We start from the raw sequence: 16,469 nt of genomic DNA on the forward strand, positions 1-16,469 counted from the left end.
AACACCACAGAATGTTGCTCTTACCTTACTGTGTGTGTATATGTGTGTATGTGTGTGTGTGTGTGTGTGTGTGTGTGTGTGTGTGTGTGTGTGTGTGTGTGTTATAGGAGTTCCTGGTTGCCCTCCGTCTCCAAGGCGCCACCATGCGACATCACATGGCCCAGACCAGTCAGAGCTGGCATGAGCAGGTACGCCAACACACACACACTCACCATGACCTGAATATACACACACACTCACCATGACCTAAATATACACACACACTCACCATGACCTGAATATACACACACACTCACCATGACCTGAATATACACACACACTCACCATGACCTGAATGTGTGTGTGTGTATGGGTGTATGTTGACCAGAGACATCTTGTCTTGTCTCCATGACAACAGCTTGTTGAGTTTCTGGACGTCATCGACGACCCGATCCTGGGCTACACGCCCCCCGCCGTCATCACCGTCCTACACACTCACCTGGCCACCTGCGCCGTGGACTTCAGGTACACACACACACACACACACATACATACATAGACTACAGGTACACACACACACACACATACACATACATAGACTCCAGGTACACACACACACACACACACATACATAGACTACAGGTACACACACACACACACACACACACACACATACATAGACTACAGGTACACACACACATACATAGACTACAGGTACACACACACACACACATATACATAGACTATAGGTACACACACACACACACACACATACATAGACTACAGGTACACACATACACATACATAGACGACAGGTACACACACACACATACACATACATAGACTTACCTGTTTAGACAAACACAGACGTAACGTCAGGTAATAAGGAGTCATATGACAGTGTTTAACCTCTCTGTCTCCCAGGCCTCTCTACCTGCCTCTGAGGGTGCTGTTCATATGACCCAGTGTTTAACCTCTCTGTCTCCCAGGCCTCTCTACCTGCCTCTGAGGGTGTTGTTCACAGCGGAGTCCTTCTCTCTGTCCAGTAACATCATCGTGGACACAGCCACCTTCCACCTCAGGTACCGTGTTACATGACATGATGAAGGATTCATGGCTCGTATGAGTTATGACTTTAGCTGTTTGTCACATGCTAGTTACATTGCTAGTCTTTAGTGAGAGTGTGTGTGAGTTGGGTAGCTAAAGCCCCTTTCACACATAGTTCCCTGTAATTTCCATGGAATCCCAAGCTGTGCCGACCGGGCATTTTCGCCGTTCACACATGAGCCAAATGCCGCTAGATTCCCGTGTTGCTCCCTTTCACACATGTCGGCAATTCCCTGGTTGCGCGATCTACTTGAATCATTGCATTCAACTGGATGCAGAACTGGGGCGGGACGGGCGCGTGGGACTGCCATGTACCATATATATCTGCCATATCATACCTCCGTTTTATATTGAAAAATATTATGAAAAATACATGTTGGACAGAGGTATGATATGGCAGATGTGTGGTGTGTGGCGGTCTCGCGCGCCCGTCTCGTTCCAGCGAGTCAACTCGTGCTTACCAGTGCTTACCATCACCAAGTGCGCTCGCCAACCAAAGCACTTGATTTCCGTTGATATAAACATACTATACTAGTCCATAAGCACAGTATGGGAGAACTTGGTGATAAGCATGTGGAGAGAGAAAGACAGCGATGCTGAGCTGGGAGGTGCATTGCTGGTCAAGGAGGCCTTGTCTTGGCCTGGTCTATCTGGTCCAACCAGGGCATTGTATCATCGAGGTCCAGCTTACCCTTTTCTAGACATAGCTGAGTCAATCAATTTAATTTTGTAATGAAATAATGTATTAATATTGCAATATCTTTTCAATGCTTAAATATGCTTTATCGGTGAAGTCGGTTTAAAAATTCTGGATCTTATCCGCTTGGAACTCAAGATGGGATGTGGCCAGATTTCTGTGCAGCCTCCTCAGCCCATTGAGCCTCCAGCACAGTGACATGTAGCATGTTGTGGATGGATGAGATGGGACGTTCACCTGGAGGGAGGGAGAGTAAATATCAGTAACGGTAACTGTAACAGCTAATGGGGATCCATAGAAATAAACACATAGACTCACATATCATCTGCTTCTGGTCCTCATGGGCAGCGACAGCCAGAATGGAGGCAGGGAGAGGCTCCTGGTCCTGGATATGGACAGCAGGCTGCTGGGCCTGTGGAATGGCAGCCATGAAGAAACCAGGTGGGGGAGCATCCTGGTAGAGGTTGATGTCTGGGTTGGGAACGGTGCAGACGCTGGCCATCCTCTGCTGCTGGTTGGTTCTGTGAGCCTGGCGCTCCTCCTTGCGCTGGGCCAGGGCCACGTTCTGTGCAGCCTCCTCAGCCCACTGGGCCTCCAGCATAGCGACATCTAGCATGGTGTGGATAGATGAGATGGGACTCTCACCTGGAGGGAGGGAGAGTAAATATCAGTAACTGTAACAGCTAATGAGGATCCATAGAAACAAACAAATAGACTCAGGACGCTTTCTCAAGGCCTGGGTAGCTGAGAGGGAAGATAATCATAATCAAAGATATTCATGGCAAATCTTTGGATAGTGGTCTTGTCTCTATGTGCAGGGTGGCTTCATTAAATATACTGACCTTTGTGCTGAGAGGTGAGAGCCAGCTGGTTGGTCCAACATGGGGCAGCACAGTTCTGGGCCTGTGGAATGGCAGCCATGAAGAATCCAGTTGGGGGAGCAACCTGGTAGAGGTTGATGTCTGGGTTGGGAACGGTGCAGACGCTGGCCATCCTCTGCATGTGCTGGTTGGTTCTGTGAGCCTGGCCCTCCTTGTTGCGTTGGATCAGGGCCACGTTCTGTACAGCCTCCTCAGCCCACTGGGCCTCCAGCACAGCGACATGTTGCATGTTGTGGATGGATGAGATGGGACTCTCACCTGGAGGGAGGGAGAGTAAATATCAGTAACAGTAACTAACAGATAATGGGGATTAGGGTTGGGTACCGAAAACCGGTACCGGTATGGTACCGGTTACTTTACATTCGGTACCTACCGAACCGAATTGCAACGGAGATTTCGGTGCCTCGTTTCGGTTCCTCTCTCGCCCCCTGGTGTCCGAAACGGACGTCAACCACACGTGACATTGCCCGTTAAAGTTCCACACAGTGCATGCAATCGAGACTGAATCGCTCTCAACACACACGAGGCGACGCGCTTGCAAAACAGTTTTGTGATTGGTCTGAATTTTGCGGGACATTTGGATTTCAGGAAATCACTCCTTTCCCTCTCTCCATCACTTCAGCAACGACACAGTCAGGGGAAAAGAAGGGGAGTCGAAGTTTTATTGACAACGGATTTACATGCTGGAAAAACATGCAGCACATTTGGACAATACGAGACGCAATATGCGCGGGGCAAAAATAATCTAAAATCATCACGAACAGAACAGCGGAGGTACGGGTAAACAGGGCCACCCCGCCACTGATCATGTGAAAAATCCTGGAAAAAAAGTAACGATTTAAGTACCGTTTCGGTACCGGTACCGTTTTTAAAGTATCGATTTGGCACCGGTATCGAATAAAACCCAAACGGTACCCAACCCTAATGGGGATCCATAGAAACAAACAAATAGACTCACATATCATCTGCTTCTGGTCCTCATGGGCAGCGACAGCCAGAATGGAGGCAGGGAGAGGCTCCTGGTCCTGGACATGAACAGCAGGCTGCTGGGCCTGTGGCATGGCAGCCATGAAGAATCCAGGTGGGGGAGCAACCTGGTAGAGGTTGATGTCTGTGTTGGGAACGGTGCAGACGCTGGCCATCCTCTGCATGTGCTGGTTGGTGCTGTGAGCTTGGCCCTCCTTGTTGCGCTGGGCCAGGGCCACGTTCTGTGCAGCCTCCTCAGCCCACTGGGCCTCCAGCACAGCGACATCTAGCATGTTGTGGATGGATGAGATGGGACTCTCACCTGGAGGGAGGGAGAGTAAATATCAGTAACAGTAACTAACAGCTAATGGGGATCCATAGAAACAAACAAATAGACTCACATATCATCTGCTTCTGGTCCTCATGGGCAGCGACAGCCAGAATGGAGGCAGGGAGAGGCTCCTGTTCCTGGACATGGACAGCAGGCTGCTGGGCCTGTGGTATGGCAGCCATGAAGAATCCAGGTGGGGTAGCAACCTGGTAGAGGTTGATGTCTGGGTTGGGAACGGTGCAGACGCTGGCCATCCTCTGCATGTGCTGGTTGGTTGTGTGAGTCTGGCGCTCCTCCTTGCTCTGGGCCAGAACCACATACAGGGGCATGGTGGCCACAATGCGGCCGTTCATCTCAGTCACAGCCTTGGTGGCCGCCTCAGGGGAGGAGAAGCACACAAAGCCAAATCCCTTGCTGCGTCCACCCTCCATCATCACCTTTGCACTGGTGATTGTTCCAAAGTGGGAGAACTCTTTGTGCAGCTGCTCATCATCCAAGCAGTCATGCAAGTTCTTCACATACAGGTTGACACCCTGGTAGAGAGAAACCCTGTTTAGTGAGATGTTTTTCATCCCTCAAATACATCAACAATGTTTACCATGACTATCAACTTATTTTACTTATACAGTATATGTATATTTTTTTCATAAACACACCTGGTATCTGGTCCTGCAGCCCAGCTTTATCTGCTCAAACTGGCGCTTCAGCACAGTCTGGCGCTCTCCTCTCTTCAGGGCACGGCCCACGTAGATCCATCTCCCATTTATCTCCTGGCCATTCATCTCATCAATGGCTCTCTTGGCATCTTCATGCCTTTCGAAGTTGACAAATCCAAAACCCATGGATTTACCAGCGCCATCAGTCATGACACGGACGCTCAGGGCTGGTCCAAATCTTTCAAACCTCTCCTTAAGGCGTTGGTCATCCATATCCTCTCCAAAGTTTTTGATGTAAATGTTAGTGAATCCAAGTTCAGCCTCTCGTTCTTTGAGAGATTTGAATTGTCCAATAAACACTTTTCTGCCATTCAATACCATGCCATTGAGTCTCTTAATAGCTCTCTCAGTGGCCTCCTGGGTATTATACTGCACAAAGCCAAAGCCTTTAGAGCCATTCTCGTCAGATGCTACCTTGCAGGAAAGGATGTCCCCAAACACAGAGAACATGTCATAGAGGTGCTTGCTGTCAAAAGTCTCCACTAAATTCTTGATGAAGATGTTACCGACCCCACTATTCCTCAGAGAAGGGTCACGCTGAGACCACATGATGCGCATAGGTCTTCCATTGACGTCATCAAAGTTCTTGGTGTCCAGGGCACGCTCTGCGTCAGCTTGCTGTTGAAAGTTGACATAGGCATACCCAAGAGATTGGCGTGTTAGCAAATCCCTGCACACTCTTATAGAGATGATTGGACCAGAAGGGCTGAATTTCTCATGCAGCATTCCCTCAGTGGTGTCCCTGTGGAGATCTCCTACATACAAGGAGGCCATCGATTGAATAGACGCACTAGGATTCATGTCTGCTGACTGTAAGATTGGAAGTTTGTGAAACAAATAACTGTCTATCTATCTAGCTCTTCACAGAGGACTTGCAGGTAAATGAACAGAATGTGTACTGCAGATGGATTCTAGAACCCCAGCTGCATGTTCTACATTGTTAAGAATTCTAACTTCAGTCATTGTTACATCACAGACCATAGCCAGGGTCCATTTAGAGGCCCTTAAGCATTATTATTTTTATTATTATTATTATTATTATTATTATTATAATATTCATCACAAGTCATTTCACAGCAATCGGACTGGTTGAATTATGTCTCAAAACCACCAAGGTCATGTCCTCTGTGTGTCTCAATGGGAGCTACAATCCTGGTCCATCCATGTTGGCAGAGCCTTCTGAAAAATAATTTCATAGAACACTTTGAAAGAAGTTGAAACATTTGAAACAATGTAACTATTTATTGAACTAATAGATATTTCTTTGTTCATTCTCTAAACCAGTGGTTCCCAAACTTTTTCAATCAGGCCCCCCTTGGGTAATTGGAAATATTTTCGGGCCCCCCCTAACCCGGTTCCCACCTAGATTGATATAATTAATTGTATAAAGTTGTAAAAACATTACATTTTCTCTTCTAATAATAACAAGACACATACAGTATATCCAACTATAGTTTTATATTTTATTATGGTTTGAAAAGGAACATAAGTGCTTGGCAAATGATCCTGTGCCACTGAAATATTCAACATATCAACATTAACTAATTTCTACTGCATCACTATTCTTACTCCTCACATTTCTATCACAATTACGATCAATGACTTGTGTGTGCTTGCTTTGCCTTGCAAATCTTCTCAAAGCGGGGTTGTTGTTTTGAGACTGCCACTCTCAGTTCATTCTCAATGTTCAACTTCGACCTGTATTTGCTTTTGATAGCAGCAACAGCAGAAAAGCCTATCTCACACAGGTACGATGTTGCAAAAGGCAGCAGTATTCCCACAGCTTTCTGTCCAATGAGAGGGTAGTCCTTCTCCACTCCAATCCAAAACCCAGCCAAAGTCGTGGATGTGAACTGCAGCCTCATGGTTGACTCTGAAGTCATGTCGATGTACTGTTCCTCTTCCGCAGTGCTGAACATGGCAGGTGGTGGTGCAACAAATGGATCTCTAATCCAGTCGTATTTGGCACTGTCATCCACAGAGAAGTATTTCTGGAAGCTTTGTTTCAGGGCTGAGATGTGCTCTCTCATACATGGAACCACTGTGCTCTGCAGCTCATTGGTCTTGATGAATGCCTTCAGATTCCCAAATGAGTCGATGTCCCCCTGTTCAAGTCTCCTGCCCCACATGTCCAGTTTCCGTGTGAAAGATTGTATCCTGTCTGCCAGATGTGGAAGGTGTGTGTTGTTGCCCTGCAACTGTAGATTCAATTCATTGAGCTTCTCAAACATGTCGCTTAGGTAGGCCAATTTCATGAGGAAGTCTTCATCATTAAACTTGCTGGCAAGTTCGTTCCCTTCCTCCTCCAAGTAGATTCGGATCTCATCTTTCAGCGATAGCACCCTGGACAGCACCTTTCCGCGAGAGAGCCAACGCGACTCGCTGTGAAATAGCACGGCTGTGTGCTCGGAGCCCATCTCCTCGCACAAAGCGGAAAAAATGCGAGCTTTCAGTGGTCTTGTTTTTATGTAATTGACGGTGGTGATAACATGAGACAAAACGTCATTCAACTCTGGACTCAGCTGCTTTGACGCGAGTGCCTCCCTGTGTATTATGCAGTGAGTCCACACTGCTTTCGGTGCAACGCGCTTGATGAGCGTCTGGAGCCCTCCCCGTTTTCCTGCCATGGCCTGGGCACCGTCGGTGCATATCCCCACACAGTCCTCCCATTTCAGATCGGCTTCACTCAGGTATTTGTCTATGATTTTGAACAGTTCATCAGCTGTTGCTCTGTTTGGGACATAGTTGCAAAATAGCAAATCCTCGCTCAAACCCTCCGCATCAATGTATCTGACATACGCTATTAACAGACAGTCCTTGTTACTATCTGTGGCCTCGTCTACCTGGAGCGCAAAGCGTTGGTCTTTTATTTTCTCAACAAGCTGCTCTTTCATGTCTTCTGAGATGTCATTGATGCGTCTCGCAATAGTGTTGTTTGACAGGGGGATAGCTTTGAGTTTTTGGGCTGTTGCCTCGTCTATCATATGTGAAACCATATCTATTGCAGAAGGGAGTATTAACTCCTCAGCGATGGTGTGTGGTTTTTTAGACTGGGCGATACGATATGCCACTTTGTAGGAGGCAAGTTGAGCATTAGACGTAACAGATGCTGTTTTAACGAAACGGCTCTGCTGACCACGGTATTCTTGGAGTTTTCTCTTGAAGAAATCGAGGGGCTTCTTCACATCAGTCGGGTGTGTGGTCTCCAAGTGACGTTTCAACTTGCTAGGCTTCATGCTTTCTGCCGCTAAAGTTTTGAGACAGAGGACACACAGTGGTCGTTCCTCCGCACCGACCACATTAGACGTGAAGCCCAGGGAGAGGTATGTATCGTCATACTTTCTTGACTTTGGCTTTGGGACGTTTGTCATGGGCTCCTTCGCTTTTCGTTTAGCTTCTGGCTCTTTCATAAACTTATCCATTGTTGTTGTTGCTGCTAGATAGCTGGAGGAGGGAGTGCGCGCGTCAATGACGTGAATGGAGCGCGCGTCAATGACGTGAATGGAGCCCCCTCGCTGCCTCTTTGTTACAGTTTATGGCCTGCGCTCCATTCAGGTTCTCATTTTTATCATCCAACGCCCACAACACCCCTGATGGTAACCTTAAGCAAGCAGTGTTTGTTTACAGCTCTTGTGTGTGCATTTTTTCCCCTCCCATATTATTTCTGCGCCCCCCCTGCAGTACCCCCGCGCCCCACTAGGGGGTCGCGACCCACAGTTTGGGAAACGCTGCTCTAAACAACTGTTCAACTTAAGTTGAATTCAGCACATTGTCAAATGTTTAAATAACTTTAACTTTCCTACACTTTGCACATAACTGTGTAGACAGAGAGCTTCAGATGTAAGACTGACAAACAGTCAGATATTGCTTCCAGCTGTTTTACTTTTTCTTTTCAGTAAACCTCATTATGGTTTATGGCATAATACGAGTTGACTCAATTAGACATATGCGCTCTGCGCTGCGGGCTATGCGCGATGCAAGACAGCTGAGAGGAGACGTGTGTGTGCACTGCGTTTATATCACAAAATGTACATTTGATAAGTAAAAGTAAGCTAGCTAAGTAAGTAATCTAGCTAACTATGATTGGAAACAAAGTACTATCCAGTTAGAATTATAGAAGATCTAGTTGTGTTTTCCTGCTGGTCTCGCTGCCTGGGTTTGAACAGACTTTGGGATCAACTACAACATCTCCATAGGCTACATTAGAACTTTGCATCCTTTGAAAAAAAAATGGTGGGATGGTGGTGGTAGTGGTGGTCTAGTGGATAGTGAGTTGGACTTGTGATCGGAAGGTTGTGAGTTCAAATCCCGCCTGAAGCCACACGCCACCCGCCTGAAGCCACACCACTACTAGTGTGCCCTTGGGTAAGGCACTTAGCCCTCAGTTACTCCAGGGGGAATGTCCCTGTAATTCGTAATTGTAAGTCGCTTTGGATAAAAGCGTCTGCTAAATGGCAAAATTATTATTAAATTATTATCTTGTAACTTCGCAAACAATAGCAGCATTTAAATAGTTTAGTTTATGTTCAACTGGAAAAGGTAGTGAGCGCAGATTTTCGTGTTTTGACTTTGCCGGGAGATCGTTAAAAATGCCTTTCCACCAAAAAACATATATATACTGTATATATACGTATATATCTGCCATATATCAGACCTCCACTATGATTGTAAATTAAGTAGTGTCAAGTCGGGGAATTATATTTAGCAGTAGTCAGTCTGGGGCAGTTCTTATGCGCTCTGCCCTGCTGGTTGCGTGATGCAGGACAGCTGTGAAAGGAGACTGACCATGCAATGTTCAGGCTTCCGTTCAGACATACCGCGACACGGTACTTTCCATGGAATTATACATCTCGACGTCTCGACCAGGGTAATTTCCCGAGCGGATTTCCCTGGTCAGTCGCATTCAGACATACGTTGACCCTGGAAATTGCATGGAATCTACTGGGAAGGCTCGTGAAAGGGGCTTAAGCTGGTGATGTTGTTCTCTCCTATGTAAGCTGGTGATGTTGTTATGTGATGTTGTTATGTTGTTATCTCTATGTAGGTTCATCCTGGATGACTCCGCCCTCTACCTCTCTGACAAGTGTGAGAGTGACACAGTGGACCTGAGACGAGGTACGACATTCGATTGTTGTTGTGTGTGTGTGTGTGTGTGTGTGTGTGTGTGTGTGTGTGTGTGTGTGCGTATGTACGTGTTTGTACTGTGTGCGTGCGTGCGTGTGTGTGAGTGATAAACGTGTGATGTGTAAAGTTGAGCTTGTCGGAATTAACAAAAAAATGTGTCCTGCACACTATTAAGAAGGGTGTGTGTGTGTGTGTGTGTGTGTGTGTGTGTGTGTGTGTGTGCGTGTGTGTGTGTGTGTGTGTGTGTGTGTGTGTGTGTGTGTGTGTGTCTCCTCTCCTCAGACTACGTGTGTGTTCTGGACATTGACCTGCTGGAGCTGGCCATCACCACATGGAAAGGCAGTGACACTGGGAAACTAGTGAGTCTCAGCCACACCCTGCTGTGTGTGTGTGTGTGTGTATGTGTGTGTGTATCAAATATGGTCCAATAATCAATCTCTCCTTCCATTTCCTCCTTTCTTCACTCTTCCTATCCTCCATCTCTCCCTCGGCCATCCTGTTTTCTTCATCCTGTCTTCTCCTCCCCCCCCCCGTCCCCCCTCCCCCTCCCCCTCCCTCCCTCAGTCCCAGCCCCTGTTTGAGCTGCGCTGCTCCAACAACGTGGTCCACCTGCACACCTGCGCTGACTCCTGCGCCGCCCTGGTCAACATGCTGCAGTACCTGGTCTCTCAGGGAGACCTGCACCCGCCCCCCCGCCACGGCTCGCCCACCGAGATCGCTGGACAGAAGCTTCCGGTAAGAAGGAGGAGGGAGGAGGGAGGGAGGGAGGGAGGGAAGGAGAGAGAGAGAGAGGCAACATAGGAACTATAGAATAGGTAGAAGCCTATAGTGAATTCTCTTATAAAATAATAATATAATAATAATAACCTTTATTTGTATAGCACTTTTCCTGCAAAAGCAAAAAAAACAACAACAATGCTTTACGGCGGCTGTGGCTCAGGAGGTAGAGCCGGCATCTAATGATCGCAAGATCGGCGGTTCGAACCCTGGCTGGCCACATCTCGAGGTGTCCTTGGGCAAGACACTGAACCCCAAATAGCTCTCAATGAGCGCCTTGCATGGTAGCTTGGCCGCCATTGGTGTGTGAATGTGTGTGTGAACGGGTGAACGAGAGGCCGTTGTAAAGCGCTTTGGAATAAGGCGCTATATAAGTCAGACCATTTCATATAAACATATACATTTAGCTTTGGTTTCATCTTTTATGTCGTGCCGGGTATTTGAGTTGTGTTTTGCCGTGTGTGTGTGTTCAGTTGTCAGAAAGTCCCGCCTCCCTGCCGCCCTGCCCCCCGGCTGAGACAGCTGAGATCAACCAGTACGACCTGGCGGACGCTTTGATTGACACAGAGAGGAGCCAACGGGACGAGGACGCAGACTTGGGTACGGCAGAGCTAGCTCTGGGCTAAAGGACAATACAGACCCTCTGTCCTTCTCTCCTTCCCTCATCCTCCTTCCCTCTGTCCTTCTCTCCTTCCCTCTGTCCTTCTCTCCTTCTCTCATCCTCCTTCCCTCTCTCCTTCTCTCCTTCCCTCTCTCCTTCTCTCCTTCCCTCTGTCCTTCTCTCCTTCCCTCTCTCCTTCCCTCTCTCCTTCTCTCTGTCCTTCTCTCCTTCCCTCTCTCCTTCCCTCTGTCCTTCTCTCCTTCCCTCTGTCCTTCTCTCTGTCCTTCTCTCCTTCCCTCCTTCCCTCTCTCCTTCTCTCATCCTCCTTCCCTCTCTCCTTCTCTCCTTCCCTCTCTCCTTCTCTCCTTCCCTCTGTCCTTCTCTCCTTCCCTCTCTCCTTCCCTCTCTCCTTCTCTCTGTCCTTCTCTCCTTCCCTCCTTCCCTCTCTCCTTCTCTCATCCTCCTTCCCTCTGTCCTTCTCTCCATCCCTCTCTCCTTCTCTCCTTCTCTCCTTCCCTCTCTCCTTCTCTCATCCTCCTTCCCTCTGTCCTTCTCTCCATCCCTCTCTCCTTCTCTCCTTCCCTCTCTCCTTCCCTCTCTCCTTCTCTCCTTCCCTCTGTCCTTCTCTCCTTCCCTCTCTCCTTCTCTCCATCCCTCTCTCCTTCTCTCCTTCTCTCTCTCCTTCTCTCCTTCCCTCTCTCCTTCTCTCCTTCCCTCTGTCCTTAGGTAGGGAAGAGTTAGCTCTGCGTTAAAGGACGACATCGACCCCATAGAGAGAGACAACTGTAGTATATGTGATCGATTGTAAGCGGCTGATGGTCCTCCGGTAGTGGATGGACAGTGGATTTGTTAGTGGATGATAGTGGATGTGTTAGTGGATGATAGTGGATGTGTTAGTGGATGATAGTGGACGTGTTAGTGGATGATAGTGGATGTGTTAGTGGATGATAGTGGATGTGTTAGTGGATGATAGTGGATGTGTTAGTGGATGATAGTGGATGTGTTAGTGGATGATAGTGGACGTGTTAGTGGATGATAGTGGATGTGTTAGTGGATGATAGTGGATGATAGTGGATGATAGTGGACGTGTTAGTGGATGATAGTGGATGATAGTGGACGTGTTAGTGGATGATAGTGGATGTGTTAGTGGATGATAGTGGACGTGTTAGTGGATGATAGTGGACGTGTTAGTGGATGATAGTGGACGTGTTAGTGGATGATAGTGGACGTGTTTCCTCCAGGCTCTCCCACGGTGCCGCGGGGCTCTCCCGTCTCCGTCTACCTGTTTCCTGGCGAGGCCCGGAAGCTCCGCCCCCCTGTCCCAGAGGAGGAGGAGTCTGAGCTGGACGGGCCGGTGGCGACGGCCACGGAGGTGCAGCCGGACGGGATGTCAGAGGAGGGCTCCGACGCGGGCTCCACCGACAACGACGACTTCTGCATCCTAGAGGCTCCTGGGATGGGCATACCTGTGAGTCCCTCTGTCTCTGTCTCTCTCTCGCTCTCTCTCTCTCACTCGCGCTCTCTCTCTCTCTCTCTCTCTCTCTCTCTCTCAGGCTCTCTTGCTTTCTCTTTCTCACAGAGCCTGAAGGTGGCTCTGCCTGTCGACTCCTCCTCTCGTACCTCCGTCTCTACTCCTCTCTCTCTCCGGAACCTTCTCTGTCCCTACTGTTCTCCTGGGGAAAGACAAACACACCAGTTAAAAAGCCATCTGACGGGGACCTAATTGACATTAGCCGATCATGTCAACTACGCCCCCGTCCCCTTCACCAACAGTCCCGCAGCGCCCTCTGCAGGCCAGGCGCGACATGCTCCCCACACCATCATCCTTAAATATCGCCTTTTATTTTCCTCTGAAATGTTTATATAGTGGTGGATTGGCTAAACTGACCTGGTGGCACAGTGGCCATCTTGCATTCTCTTTTCTGGGGGGGGCGGGGAGAGAACCATGCACCCCCCCCCCTCTCTCTCTCTCTCTCTCTCTCTCAGCTTACACAAACAAGAATGCATCCCCACTGTGTCCATCCCTATGCGTTCAACCCCCCTCTCCTCCTCCATCTCCTCCCCCCCTTCCCCCTCCAGTCCAGAGACGGGGAGCCCCTGGTGACGGTGCTGGCCCCGGGGCCAGTCAGGGTGAGGGAAGACCACTTCTCGCGGCCGCGGGGCAGCTCTGACCTGCTGCGGGCCCCCGGACGCTTCCCCGTGCCCCAAAGCAGGGTGGTCCTGCGGGAGGTGTCGGTGGTCTGGCACCTGTACGGGGGGCGGGACTTCGGGGGCAAGGCCGTGTCTACCCATACGCCACACAGCAGCAGGTAGGCACGCACGCACACACACACACACACACACCATATCTATTCATACAGTACATATACACATAATACAGCAGCGAGAACTTTAATTTCATACTTGTCGAGCATTTACCGGTCTCTCTCTCTCTCTCCTTCTCTCCTTCTCCTTCCCTCTGTCCTTCTCTCCTTCCCTCTCTCCTTCTCTCCTTCTCTCCTTCTCTCTGTCCTTCTCTCATCCTCCTCTCCTTCCCTTTGTCCTTCTCTCCTCTCATCCTCCTTCCCTCCTTCTCTCTCTCCTTCTCTCTCTCCTTCTCTCCTTCCCTCTGTCCTTCCCTCGGTCCTTCCCTCTCTCCATCACTCCTTCCCTATGTCCTTCTCTCCTTCCCTCTGTCCTTCCCTCTCTCCTTCCCTCTCTCCTTCCTTCTCTCCTTCTCTCCTTCCCTCCCTCCTCTCCAGGGGTCGTTCCTCCTCCTCAGGGATGCGTGGTTCTCCCTCCCGCTCCGCCGCGCCCTCGCGGCCCCAGAACTCCTGGCGCTGGGCGGGAGGCAGCGGCCGCCAACACACCCTGCTCATGGAGATCCAGCTCACCAAGGTGTGTCTGTGTGTCTGTGTCTGTGTGTGTATCATAACCTCAACATCACCTATTAACATCATCTATCATTACCCCAACATCACCTATCATAACCCCAACATCACCTATCATAACATCACCTATCATAACCCCAACATCACCTATCATAACATCACCTATCATAACATCACCTATCATAACCCCAACATCACCTATCATAACCCCAACATCACCTATCATAACATCACCTATCATAACATCACCAACCCCAACATCACCTATCATAACCCCAACATCTACTATCATAACCCCAACATCACCTATCATAACATCACCTATCATAACATCAGCTGTCATAACATCAGCTGTCATAACATCAGCTGTCATAACCCCCCCACCCAATCGTCTCTGGTTCCAGGTGAGCTTCCAGCACGAGACCTACCCAGTGGTGGTGTGTGCGGCCGGGCCTGGTCAGGAGGGCGAGGGGGGACCGGGGGTGGGCGTGGGGGCGGTGGGCGAGCAGCCCCTCTCCCGCCAGGTGTTCATCGTACAGGAGCTGGAGGTACGAGACCGGCTGGCCTCCTCCCAGCTCAACAAGTTCCTCTACCTGTACACCAGCGAGACCATGCCCCGCAGAGCACACTCCAACATGGTGAGAGGGAGCGAGGGAGGGAGGGGGAGGGAGGGAGGGGGAGAGAGAGAGAGAGAGAGGGAGAGAGAGAGGGAGAGAGGGAGGGAGGGGGGGAGAGGGAGAGAGAGAGGGAGAGAGAGAGAGAGAGAGAGAGAGAGAGAGGGGGGGGGAGAGAGAGAGGGGGGGAGAGAGAGAGGGGGGGAGAGGGAGAGGGAGGGGAGAGAGAGGGAGGGGAGAGAGAGGGAGGGAGGGAGGGGAGAGAGAGTGAGAGGGAGAGAGAGAGAGAGAGAGACAGACAGTAGATGTACTGTGTGTGTACTGTCTATGCGTATCAGTGGCGACTGGTTGAGGGAGTAACAGGCTCATTGTAACGGAGGGAAGGAGGAATGTTATCAAACACACCACATCCTTATTCCATTACAGTGTTGTCTCCCACCACCAGCCTCCACTGATGCATGTGAGAGGATGTTAGTCACGTCAGTTTATTTATCAGATGCACAGAGAACGGGTGTCTCTGTGTTGTCTCTACCCAAGCTTTAGGCTCAAGATTTAGGACTAGAGTTATTGATGTGTGTGTAACATTGTAATCTTATTGTGTGTGTGTGTGTGTGTGTGTGTGTGTGTGTGTGTGTGTGTGTGTGTGTGTGTGTGTGTCAGTTGACAGTGAAGGCCCTGCAGGTGTGTCCAGACTCAGGCCTCGGTGGTCCTGAGTGTTGTCTCAGAGTCAGCCTCCTCCCCCTGCGCCTGAACATCGACCAGGTACGCCACAGTAACCACTCACATCGTGGTTGTGTTACGCTCAGAACACAATCTTAACCGCCATGATATCGACCACTCTTATAATTAGTCTTACAATGTAAACACACAACATGGACCCTAACGCCCTGTCCCCCCCCACTTCCTCCCTCTTCTCTCCCCCCTGTCCCCTTCCTCCCTCTTCTCTCCCCCCTGTCTCCTTCCTCCCTCTTCTCTCCCCCCTGTCTCTCCCCCCTGTCCCTGTCCCTGTCACTTTCCTCCCTCTTCTCTCCCCCCTGTCCCCTTCCTCCCTCTTCTCTCCCCCCTGTCCCCTTCCTCCCTCTTCTCTCCCCCCTGTCCCCCTCCCTCCCTCTTGTCTCCAGGATGCTCTGTTCTTCCTGAAGGACTTCTTCAGAAGCCTGGCTGCTGGGGTCAACCCCTACCTGCCTGTGGACCCTGCGTCAGAGGGTGAGTGGTGCCACTGCCCTCCTGTGTGCTGCATGGTAGAACATTAGAACATTAGCATTAGGACACTTACTCATCATTCTCTCCGTCCTCTCTCAGTGAAGCCAGACGTATCCCAGAAGTCCGCTGAGGAGGCGGAGTCAAGTGCCGGCCTGGGGCCCGACCTCGACGCTTCCGTGGAAACGACCTATAGCGAACAGAGCTCCTCCTCTGCTGGCTCCTCCTCCTCCACCGATCAGCCAATCTACTTCCGGTAAGTCATCCTCCATCCATCCACCGCTCATCAACAAGCTGTAGTCTCATACAACTGTCTACTAATGAAAATCTCTCCCTCTCTCTCTGTCTGTCTGTCTGTCTGTCTCTCTGTCTCTCTGTCTCTCTGCCTGTCTGTATCTGTCTGTCTCTCTGTCTGTATCTGTCTATCTGTCTATCTGTCTATCTGTCTCTCTGTCTCTCTGTCTGTCTGTCTGTCTGTCTCTCTGTCTCTCTGTCTGTCTGTCTCTCTGTCTGTATCTGTCTGTCTGTCTGTCTATCTGTCTATCTGTCTCTCTGTCTCTCTCTCTCTCTCTCTGTCTGTCTCTCTGTCTGTCTGTCTGTCTGTCT

At 49.7% G+C, this 16,469-nt stretch overlaps 2 protein-coding genes across 3 annotated transcripts in view; one reads left to right on the plus strand and one right to left on the minus strand.

Annotated features, from left to right (window-relative positions):
• atg2a (autophagy related 2A) overlaps positions 1-16,469 on the plus strand; it is a 35,282-nt gene that overhangs the window by 15,443 nt on the left and 3,370 nt on the right. For both annotated transcript variants that reach the window (XR_013937325.1, XM_080525037.1), the window contains exons 23-36: positions 108-188; positions 398-504; positions 969-1,061; positions 9,722-9,792; positions 10,084-10,160; positions 10,366-10,536; positions 11,052-11,178; positions 12,421-12,647; positions 13,259-13,488; positions 13,921-14,056; positions 14,454-14,687; positions 15,324-15,425; positions 15,785-15,869; positions 15,966-16,119. Coding sequence is in view for 1 of the 2 variants with exons in the window: in XM_080525037.1 (XP_080381163.1) it covers positions 108-188; positions 398-504; positions 969-1,061; positions 9,722-9,792; positions 10,084-10,160; positions 10,366-10,536; positions 11,052-11,178; positions 12,421-12,647; positions 13,259-13,488; positions 13,921-14,056; positions 14,454-14,687; positions 15,324-15,425; positions 15,785-15,869; positions 15,966-16,119 (1,895 nt within the window). In the remaining variant the exon portion in view is untranslated. The remainder of the gene's footprint in view (positions 1-107; positions 189-397; positions 505-968; positions 1,062-9,721; positions 9,793-10,083; positions 10,161-10,365; positions 10,537-11,051; positions 11,179-12,420; positions 12,648-13,258; positions 13,489-13,920; positions 14,057-14,453; positions 14,688-15,323; positions 15,426-15,784; positions 15,870-15,965; positions 16,120-16,469) is intronic.
• Positions 1,917-5,478, minus strand: LOC308153120 (polyadenylate-binding protein 1A-like; the record flags this gene model as incomplete). The annotated part of the gene is made up of 4 exons (XM_080526214.1): positions 1,917-2,020; positions 2,626-2,686; positions 4,066-4,494; positions 4,618-5,478. The coding sequence occupies 4 exons, from the start codon at positions 5,476-5,478 to the stop codon at positions 1,917-1,919; spliced, it is 1,455 nt and encodes a 484-aa protein (XP_080382340.1).

Source organism: Nansenia antarctica (assembly GCF_963989245.1).
Source record: "Nansenia antarctica genome assembly, chromosome: 3".
NCBI lineage: Eukaryota > Metazoa > Chordata > Actinopteri > Argentiniformes > Microstomatidae > Nansenia > Nansenia antarctica.